Source organism: Lepidochelys kempii, chromosome 24, assembly GCF_965140265.1.
Source record: "Lepidochelys kempii isolate rLepKem1 chromosome 24, rLepKem1.hap2, whole genome shotgun sequence".
In the NCBI taxonomy this organism is placed as follows: Eukaryota; Metazoa; Chordata; order Testudines; family Cheloniidae; genus Lepidochelys; species Lepidochelys kempii.
In genome coordinates, this window is record NC_133279.1 from 8,057,196 (window position 1) to 8,068,497 (window position 11,302).

General features: G+C 50.1%; 1 protein-coding gene across 1 annotated transcript; it reads right to left on the reverse strand.

Annotated features, from left to right (window-relative positions):
- Positions 1-479: 479 nt before the first annotated feature.
- On the reverse strand, positions 480-4,650 carry OAZ3 (ornithine decarboxylase antizyme 3). Its single transcript, XM_073323114.1, is given in 6 exon segments — positions 480-766; positions 1,455-1,540; positions 2,515-2,690; positions 3,149-3,214; positions 3,216-3,276; positions 4,368-4,650. Coding segments are annotated over 6 exon segments (543 nt in total). The 5' UTR covers positions 4,388-4,650; the 3' UTR covers positions 480-632.
- Between the last annotated feature and the right edge of the window lie 6,652 nt (positions 4,651-11,302).

The window sequence follows — 11,302 nt, forward strand, 5'->3', positions numbered from 1 at the left end:
GCAGCAGGAGTCTTGAGGGGACGATGTTAAACAGCCAGTACCCATCTGCTGGCAGCCTGTCCTGCAGAAGTCACCCAGGCTAGGGCTTCAAACTGGGGGTGGCACAAGGGCATGGAGATTGGGCAGTGAATTTTGGGTGCCTGAGGCAAGGGGTAGTGGGGTAATGTCTCCTTCCTCTTGCTGGGAGCTCCCACACTGGGAAATCAGCTGGGGCCTCAGTCCAGATCACAAGGCCCAGCACTGATTGTACAGTGGGACTCGGTTCAGCTCCACAGCTGATCCTGCCAAGTCAGGCTGGAGGCATGTTAGTGGGGCAGTTGATTGGGACCCTATGCAGTTTTTATGAACACCTGTGACCTCAAGTGTGAGTCAGAAGCTGCAAGGTTGAGTCTTTCTTTCCTCCCTGCCCCCAGTGCATTCTGCATTGAGTGTCAAAGCCCTTCCCCTAACCAGACACCACACCTGTGCTTTCACACCTGTTTAGTGATGTTCAGTGGGGACACGCTCAGTTACACACATCAGCTCAAAGCCTCTGCCCGATCCTGCCAGTTCCAGGCCCAAGTTAAATGGGAGCTAAGCCGTCCCCCCTCCATCCTGTCCTGTCTTTGAAGAATGCCCAGCTTCAGGAACTCTCATGCCAGCTCCGGACAGCAGTCTCGCTCCAGCGGGCAAACCATGAAGATAACGTCCTCCCAGGGTGGCAGCGAGGGATGGTCTGGTCTGACCACCTCAAAGCCCAAGTAACTGAATGCTCGGAACAGGTCTCCTGGGGGTCAGAAGAGACAGGGTCACAATTATTAAAACTAGCTGTTCTGACCTCCACTTGGGATTACATGCCCCTTAGCCCCAGTGTTCGTGTTCCTCTAGAGTTACTAGACCCTGACATTACAGTGGGATGAGAGCAGAAAGGGTGGGGTGCTCCATGAACACATAAAGTTGTGCGATCAGCTTCCATTGAAAAGCCTCGGCTGCATGACAGACGTCAGACCAGGGCCTTAGTCTTTTAATTGCAAAGTCAAATAGCTTCTCTTACCTACAAATACAGTAGTAATGGCTCAAAATACTGCAGTTCCTATCGTCACAGAGCACTGCAGAATTGCGTACTTTGTTTTAAAATGTGGGTTCCCACTGGACATGCACCCTCTGTTCTTACATACAGAAAAGTTGGGAGAACAATATTCTTCCTTTGACTGCTGGTCTCTGTGCATTGCACATCCAGGGTAAATAACAGCCATTTCTGGACAAACTGTATGCTGGGCAGAGAGCAGCCTCTGCTCCCGTTAACAGAAGCCACTAAGCTAGCAAGAAAAGAAAAGATTCCCATGGAAATGCATTCACTGTACATTAAGTATCAAAAACATGGCACAAGCGACTTGCACTTCTCTGTACATGGAAGGTGATCAATCTCTGTGTCTGGGTTCACCTACCAACCGCCAGCCCGGAGGGCCCCTTACCGCGATCACTGCGAGCCAGCTGGAAGTTCACAAACACGAGGTTCACGGCGGTCTTTTCCTCCACGTATTCCAGCGTCGCAGTCAGGCTAGAAAGAAACACACCCCTGTGCTCGAACAAGCTGAGAAATAGCCCCTGGGGGGAGTTCCAAAGGAGTGAGGTGCTCAACTCCCATTAAAATCCAGGGGGAGTTGGGGGGGCTGTGAAAATTCTAGCCCTTCAATATGGATTTGATTGATACAGGATTGGTTGGTCTAGTTCTGTAGTACTGTGATTTGGTGGCACTTGGGAATTAAAACACAACACAACCACAAGCAGCAGCTGTATAAAACCCAGTTTGGTCCGCCAGAAAGAGAGAAACAACAGAGGAGTTTCAAACCTCTATGACATTTCCAAGACTGAAGAGGAACAAGGGGTTGGATTCGGTTAAGGGGGGGCTCATTTAGAAGCTGGCACAACTGTTATGGCTGAGAAGAGCTGAATAAAGTTACATGGGTCCCTCAGCCAGCCTTCCCCTGACTTAGGCAGCTTGAAGGCGCAGCCCCAGTGAGCACACAATGGGCATGGAGGGTCAGCAGTTACTGTCTATGATCTTGGACACCACACTGTGGGAGCTGCTGCCTTTTTCCTGCCAGCCACCTAATGTCACAAGGTGTGGGGGTGGGAGTGATTTCCAGCCGCAGAAAGTCAAGGGATAACTATAACCTGGCTCAGGAGACATAGGCCCTGGGATCCTTAACATCCCAGCGCTTTGAAAGAAATGACGCACAGATGGAATAAAGGACCAGTCAGCAGCACGCTCCAGAGGAGCTAACCCTGCGCTGCCCAAGGACTTCGCGGGGCGTGTCCAGCTGTCTGTCTCTAAACTGCGGGACTGCAGCACCGAATGCTTTCAGGCTCTTCGGTGTGTTTGCAAATTAAACTGGAGTTACCCTAGATCACAAGTGTCTCAGGGAGGCAGCGTCCAAAACAGGAGGGTGATGGCTGGGGCTGCTTTCTCCCATGGCCTCCAGACAAAGGAGGCGGGAAAGCCCCTCTGCCATCCTGGGCCAGGCTCCTTACCTTTCGCGGTTGTTTTGATCCAGGGCACCGCGGGGCGTGTCCAGGAAAAGCTTGCCGTCAGTTAGGAGTCCGTGCCAGTGAGCAGAGCTGTGGGGACCTAGTTGGAAATGGAAGTCCAGCTGGACAGGGAGACCAGGGAGCAGAAGGTCGCCAGCAAACACTGTCAGGTTCCCAGCCTGCAAGAAAGCAGCGAAGCCCCCGTTACCAGGCGCGCTGGCTGGCTGAGAGCCAACACCTGTTAACGCTGGGGTCTGCCAAGGGGAATCTAGCTCTACACCCAGATCCTACTGAGTGGGACCTCCCAGCCTGAACCCCTGCCCATGGCTCAGGCCCATGTGCTCTAAGCGCCGGGGAGCCTAGACTAGGATCTAACTGAGAAGACCTGGGATTTACAGACAGGAAGCCAGCATCATGCAAGGCAGCTTCCTCCCTGCGCTATTTCCCATCTAAAGAATCTGAAACAGTTTCTTGTTCAAAGGGCAAACGTTAATGATTGCTGCCCTTCCAGTTCCTCTGGGCCCATCACCCTCCTCTGTAGACACCCCAATCCTCATCTCCTTAGACACAACCTGTAGCTACAGAACAATCCCCTTGATGCACCCTGGACTCAGCCAGGCGGCGGGAGGTTGCCTACCTTGTACAACTCTTTTAGCTCGCCCTGGTTAGCCCCTCTGCTAGCCGGGCCGCCTCCCAAGGACTCAGGAACATTGGAGGCAGTAGCGAGGTCTGACGGTCAGGCTCTCGCGCTCAGTCAGGGTGATACTTGAAGGACAAGAGAGAGAAGGACAGCAGGGATGAAATCCTGGCCCGTTTGCAAGTCAAGGGGAGTTTTGGCTTTGACTTCAGTGCGGCCAAGGTTTCATCCCAGGTCTGTAACAAATTGCTCCTACAAGGGAAAATCCATTGTAAATTCCTCAGCTCCTTATCCCTTATCAGGCCGAACAGTCCTTTATTCTGTAATTAGCTACAGTGAAGGCAGATGCTACCTCATTGTTAACGGCAACAAGCATGCAGCCTGCTTTAAAGGACATTTGACTGATTGGTGTTGCCTCGGAGAGCCGTATGCCCTGAGGAATCAAATCAACGCAGCTGGAGAAGGTACTTTGAGGGTAAATACTGTAAATGATTCCCAGCTTGACTTGACCTGCAGGAAACCACCCAGAGGGGTCAATCTTTTCCACAAGGCCAGTTTAACTGGTGGACAGACTGTCCTGTTCATCACCTTTCTAATGGGAACTAACTCTGGCTCGCAGTTAGGAGCTTTATTAACAAATGCAAAACACCCTCATTAAGAGTAAAATCTGTGACTACTGGAATAGTATGTGGGGTGGGGGAGGTGTTTCACCCTCCCCACTTCAACTATATACAGAGACATGGGGGGGGGCAGCTGATTTCAGAAGATGCTGAGCCACCCTCCCCTCTGAAAACCAGGCCTTTCTAAGGGGTCTCAAGTTGGGCTCCTAAAATCACCAGTTGCTTTTGAAAACGCGATGGTTGATTTGTGGTGTGGTCACGCACCGGGACCCAGTTGTGCTAGGTGCTGTATAAATACAGAACAAAGGCCAGTCCCTCCCCCACAGAGTTTACAGTGCAGTAAAATCTTGGCCTTAAGAGATCAGAGATACGCCCCAGGCACCCCTTGTTGGTTTTTTGAAGGATGAATCATTCTCAAAGCTCCAAAAACAACGATCAACCAGTTACAGGCTGGCCCCCGGCTCCGGAAAACAGGGACTTCTCCCCTTTCCAGACATTTCTACCAACATAAGGGTTTGATTCCCACCCCAGTGCCAAATAGAAGGAAAGCGACAGTTCCCTGTTAATCTTCGATTGAGGGGGTGGGAAAAGCCACTCACCTCCCGCGGAAAGGCACCATCCTCCGCCGGTAGATGAGGCAATAGCGATAGCAGTAATAGTAATATGCAAAGGGGGAGCAGGGGGGGTGTGAGTAGTTCCGTTTCCTCCCTCTCTCAGTGTAAGAAAGGGAAAACAGATAGGTGTGGTCCCGGAGCAGCGACGTTTCTTCAGGCAGTGCCTACCCGTGGCAAAGTGAGCCCCCGAGCCCCAGGGCCCCAGCTCAAGTAGCCAGGTTCTTTGTGACCCAGCCATTGTGACGTTTCCCCATGGGGAGGGCAGCATTGTGACATGCCCAGTCAGGCCACACCCCCCAGGGACACACCTAGGTTATTCCCCTCCCCCTTCCGGGCACTAGTGTAGGATGTTGCCATTGTGCGGCCGGCCTTCTAATATCCTGCTCTAAAGGGGACGGAGCTGTAGTTTGTGGGGGAGGAGGGGGTCCCTCAGTCCCTGGCATCCAACATGTGTCCCCTTAATCCCCCAAACTGCAGGGTCCATATTGATGTAAACGATGGAGATTATGATGGTTGGGGGCCTCTCTAAATCCTGGCTCCCACTGTGGGGTCCCTGTGTAGCCCCCACCCTGCTAGGCCCTAGAGTGGGTCCTTTTCTCTCTGCAGCACTATGCCAACAGGGCAGATCCCCTCGGGTTTGGGGAGTCCGAGACTCAGAGAATTGGAGGCCAGACGGGACCACCAGCTCATCCAGTCTGACCACCCGGCTCGCACAGGCCCCGCACACTAAACCTAACACCCCAAAGTATCACAGCCCTCGGGAGCCTAGACTGGTCTGTGCCACCCATGCCAGAGGCCCCCGCCATGGCAGGGAAATGATGATGTTAGAAATACCCAGATCATCCCAGCAAGTGATAATCCCACACAGCAGAGAAAGGCGAAAACCTACCCCGCTCCCGCCAAGGTCCCTGCCCATCTGTCAAAGTTCCTCCCCCACTCTGAACACTAGGGTACAGATGTGGGGACCTGCATGAAAACCTCCTAAGCTTATCTTTACCAGCTTAGGTCAAAACTTCCCCAAGGTACAAAATATTCCACCCTTTGTCCTTGGATTGGCCGCTACCACCACCAAAGAAATACTGATATTTACTGAGCCCCCCAAATCTCAGCTAGGGTGAAACACTGGCTGGGATTTCTTCCTGGAGCTCTAGGAAAAACAGAGTTAATAAGACACATGCATCTCTAAATATACTACCAAGTACATAAAGATTAACAATATTTTCCACATCTCCAGGACGGTTTTAACCAGTTGATTCTGGGAAACTTTTACGGGAGAGTGCATCAGCCACTTTGTTAGAAGCTCCTGAGATGTGTTGGATGTCGAAATCAAAATCTTGGAGAGCTAAACTCCACCGAAGAAGTTTTTTGCTATTTTCTTTGACGGTGTGAAGCCACTTCAGTGCAGCATGGTCGGTTTGCAGGTGGAAACGCCGTCCCCAAACATAGGGGCGTAGCTTTTCCAGAGCGTAGACAATGGCGTAACATTCTTTTTCACCAACTGATCAGTTGCTTTCCCTCTCAGACAGTTTTTTGCTGAGAAACACTACAGGGTGGAATTCTTGATCAGGTCCTTTCTGCATTAAAACTGCTCCCATACCACGCTCGGACACATCTGTGGTTACTAGGAACGGTTTGTCAAAGTCGGGGGCCCTTAGTACAGGGTCAGACATGAGTGTCGCTTTAAGCTTGTTAAAGGCCCTCTGACACTTTTCGGTCCACTGAACAGCATTTGGCTGTTTCTTTTTGGTTAGGTCTGTCAGTGGAGCAGCGATTTGGCTGTATTGCGGTACAAATCATCTGTAATAACCGGCCAAGCCTAAGAAGGATTGAACCTGTTTCTTTGACTTTGGGACAGGCCACTTTTGGATAGCATTCACTTTGGCCTGTAGGGGGCTGATAGTTCCTTGACCCACCTGGTGCCAAGGTTAGTCACTCTGTTTAGGCCTATCTGACACTTCTTAGCCTTAACAGTTAGTCCTGCCTCCCTTATGTGCTCAAGGACTTTTCGTAGATGTTCCAGGTGGTCTGCCCAGGAATCCGAAAATATGGCCACATCGTCAAGGTAGGCGACTGCATATTCTCCTAATCCCGCTAGGAGACCATCTACAAGTCTTTGGAAGGTGGTGGGTGCATTTCGCAGCCCGAAAGGGAGTACATTAGATTCATACAACCCGAGATGTGTGGTGAAGGCTGACCTTTCCTTGGCAGATTCATCCAGCGGTACCTGCCAGTACCCCTTGGTTAAATCCAAGGTAGAGATGAACTGGGCCCGTCCCAGTTTCTCTAATAGTTCCTCTGTGCGTGGCATTGGATAGTTGTCTGGGCGAGTTACAGCATTTAGCTTATGGTAGTCCACGCAAAAACGTATTTCCCCATCTGGTTTGGGAACTAAAACCACTGGAGATGCCCATGCACTTCCAGAGGGACGGATTACCCCCATCTGTAACATATCCTGGATCTCCCGTTCTATAGCAGTTTTAGCTTGGGGAGACACCGGTAAGGTTGGACTTTAATTGGGTGAGCATTATCTGTGTCAATGGAGTGGTATGCCCATTCAGTCAGTCCTGGGGTGGCTGAGAACGTCGGCGCGTAGCTAGTGCACAGTTCCTTGATCTGCTGTCGCTGCATACGCCCAAGGGTCACGGAGAGGTTCACCTCTTCCACACCACCAGCACGTTTCCCTTCGTAGTAGACACCTTTAGGCCACTCAGCGTCGTCTCCTCCCTGGGCTGTAAACTGACAAACCTTTAATTCTCTGGAATAAAAGGGCTTTAGAGAATTAATATGGTACACCTTAGGCTTTCGGTTGGAGGTGGGAAATGCTATGAGATAATTAACAGCTTCCAGGCGCTCTTGGACCGTGAATGGCCCTTCCCACGATGCTTCCATTTTATGGGCCTGCAGCGCCTTTAAAACCATGACCTGGTCTCCTACTTTGAAGGAACGCTCTCTGGCATGTTTATCATACTAGGCTTTTTGCTCTTTTTGAGCATCCTGTAAGTTTTCTCTAGCAAGGGCTAAAGAGATTCAGAGGGTGTTTTGTAGGTTGGTTACAAAGTCCAGAATGTTAGTTCCTGGAGAAGGTGTAAATCCCTCCCATTGCTGCTTCACCAACTGCAATGGCCCCTTAACCTCACAGCCATATACAAGTTCAAATGGGGAAAACCCTAAACTGGGGTGTGGTACAGCTCTGTAAGCAAAGAGCAACTGCTGCAACACTAGGTCCCAATCATTGGAGTGCTCATTTACGAATTTACGTATCATGGCCCCCAAAGTTCCATTAAACTTCTCCACCATGCCATTTGTTTGATGGTGGTAAGGAGTAGCAACCAAGTGATTTACCCCATGAGCTTCCCAAAGGTTTTCTGTAGTTCCTGCCAGGAAATTAGTCCCTGCATCTGTGAGGACGTCGGAGGGCCAACGTACCCTGGCAAAAATGTCTGCTAGTGCCTGGCACACACTTTTAGCCCTGGTGTTGCTTAGAGCTACTGCTTCCGGCCATCGGGTGGCAAAATCCATGAAAGTCAGTATGTACTGCTTTCCTCTGGGTGTCTTTTTCGGAAAAGGACCCAGAATATCCACAGCTACTCGCTGAAATGGAACTTCAATGATGGGGAGTGGCTGGAGAGGGGCTTTGACCTGGTCTTGGGGTTTTCCCACTCTTTGGCATACTTCACAACACCGGACATAGGTAGAAACATCCTTGCCCAGTCCCTCCCAGTGGAATGACCCCCCCCAAATGGTCTTTGGTCCTGTTCACCCCAGCATGGCCACTAGGATGATCGTGGGCTAAGCTCAAGAGCTTGGCCCGGTAATTAGTTGGAACTACCAACTGTCTCTGAGGATGCCAGTCTTCCTGGTGTCCACCAGAAAGAGTTTCCTTGTATAAAAGTCCTCTTTCTACAACAAACCTGGATCTATTAGAAGAGCTGAGAGGTGGTGGGTTGCTCCGTGCCGCCGTCCAAGCTCTCTGGAGGCTTTCATCTGCTTCCTGTTCGGTCTGGAACTGTTCCCTTGATACTGGAGACATAAGTTCCTCATTGGATTGTGGACCTATGCTTGGTCCCTCTGGGAGCGATGTAGGGGATGGGGCTGTTTCTGTTGACTGTGAACCGCTTTCCACTGGTGCACTATGTTGGGATTCAGGCTCCGGCTGAGCCTCTTGTGTAGGGTTATTGGCTGCTGCCGGTTCAGGTTCGGTGGGGCCCTCTGGTGTTGAGGTTGCAAGTACTGGATTCAGTGCTGGCAATGGGTCTGGTGTTGGTTGTTCGTCTGGTTCCGGTTCTGGGATTGGTTCCGTCTGAGTCTCTGGGACTGGATCCACTACTGCTGTTGCAGACATTGGCCTGGGGTTCGGGTCCATCACCTCTGACTGGGTCCTGATAGAAGTTTCCAGAATAGAGCTAGGCCTCACGGCTTGTTTAGCCTGGCTACGGGTGACCATTCCCTCCCTCTTGGCCCGCTTCACATGATTGGCCAAGTCAGCATGGGGATGGGATAATCATCATAGACTGCAAAAGTCCACGTTCCTGACCAGCCCTGGTACTGAACAGGCAACTTGGCTGTAGGCAAATTGAATGAGTTGGACTTGAAGGGTTGAATCGTCACTTGGATCTTTGGGTTGATTAAATTGGGGTCCTCTAAGGAAGCATGGATAGCTAACACTTGTGCTCCAGTGTTCCTCCACGCGGTGACCTTCTTCCCGCCCACACTCACAGTTTCCCTCCGCTCCAAGGGTATCTGGGAGGTATCTGGGCCTGTGGACCTCTGGTGTGATCCCGGTGCAATGAACTGTAATCTGTTGGGGTTCTTGGGGCAGTTGGCCTTTACATGCCCCAGCTCATTACATTTAAAACATCGTCCAGCTGACGGGTCACTGGGGCGAGGTGGGTTGCTGGAGAACGGGGTGGTGGGACGATAAGGGGTCTGGAGGGTTCTTTGGGAGGTATGTGGGGCTTTGGGCGGCCCCCGGTGATAGGGTGTGGTCTGGGGTGGTCCCTTCTGGTCTCCGCTCCAACTACGACCAGTTTTCTTCTTCTCGACCACCTCCACCCATCTGGCTCCAATCTCTCCTGCCTCGATTACAGTTTTGGGCTTCCCACCTAGGATGTATCTTTCTATTTCCTCAGGAACACCCCCTAAGAATTGTTCCATTTGCATTAGGAAGGGCAAATTACTGGAGATTCAACACTTGCTCCTGATATCCAGGCATCCCAATGTTTCACAATGTGGTAGGCATGTCGGATAAATGACACGTCTGGTTTCCACCTTAGGGCTCTGAACCTCCGACAAGACTGCTCGGGTATTATCCCCATTCTGACTCTCGCCTTGGATTTAAACAGTTCATACTTGTTCATGTGTTCTTTAGGCATTTCAGCTGCCACTTCAGCTAAGGGTCCACTGAGCTGCGGCCTCAGCTCTACCATGTATTGGTCAATAGAGATGTTGTACCCAAGGCAGGCCCTTTTGAAGTTTTCTAGGAAGGCCTCAGTATCATCGCCTGCCTTGTAGGTGGGGAACTTTCTGGGATGGGGAGTGGTACCTGGAGAAGGATTGCTAGGGTTTGTTGGTATATTCTGCTGAGCCTTTATCTTCTCCATCTCCTCCACATGCTTCCTCTCTTTTTCCTTCTCCTCCAGTTCTTTGGCCCTTGCCTCCATTTCTTTGGCCCTTGCCTCCATAGCTCTCCTGTGAGCAGCCGCTTGGTGTTGTTCTGCCTCTTTCGCTGCCTCCCTTTCTTTTTCCTTCTCCTCCTTCTTCAGCCGCATGAGTTCTGTCTGTCTTTCATGTTCCCTTTGTTTTTCCTCAGCCTGAAATCTGGCTAATTCCAGCTTTTGTCGAGCCGTGGATTTTGTCATTCTAACCTCTCTGTTTTTAAATAACTTTACCCCCGAGGTTTAGAAATAAACAAGCAAGACTTGGCTGTAAAATTTTGCTGTGCTGTAATAGAATACCTATTCTCTGATAGTGATTGTCAGCCTACAGAAAAAGACTATTCCCTTGTCTCTGCTCTGGGCCCAAATCAAAGCAAAAAACCTCCAACTATTTGGAAACCTGCTTACCAGCAGCCTAAAGGAAAAAAAATTCCTTTTCAAACTTGTGCTCCTTGTAAAAAATCAAAATCCTAAAAAAAAACCCCAAACCCCTGCCACTTTCATCTCCAGGCAAATGGGTAGAACACCCCCCACCCCCGTTTACTTTTAGGGGAAAAAAAAACTCTGGGTTGGAAGACTGTGAATTTCCCTGCAGGAGTTAAGTACCCTGCCTCCAGGCAAAGAAAACCTGCAATTCACAAAGATAATCCCCTTTTGTCTCTGCTTGGCCACAAAGCAGAGAAAAAACAAGCTGCTTTCAGTTTCAGCTGCTTTCTGGACTTCCTTTCCAAAGGAAAAAAAAAATCCTTTTTAAAATCTGTATTTCTAGTTCAAAAAATCTCAGCTGGATCTCAAAATGATTTCAGGTTAATCCCCCCACTCTGCCACCATGTCAAGGTTCCTCCCCAACTCTGAACGCTAGGGTACAGATGTACCTGCATGAAAACCTCCTAAGCTTATCTTTACCAGCTTAGGTCAAAACTTCCCCAAGGTACAAAATATTCCACCCTTTGTCCTTGGATTGGCTGCTACCACAACCAAACAAATACTGGTTACTGGGGAAGAGCTGTTTGGAAACGTCTTTCCCGCCAAATACTTCCCAAAACCTTGCACCCCACTTCCTGGACAAGGTTTGGATAACCTTTGGATCTGAGAACAATGAAAAAGCATTCAGTTTTCTTACAAGAAGACTTTTAATAGAAATAGGAGTAAATAGAAGTAAAGAAATCCCCTCTGTAAAATCAGGATGGTAGATACCTTACAGGGTAATTAGATTCAAAACACAGAGAATCCCTCTAGGCAAAACCTTAAGTTACAAAAAAGACA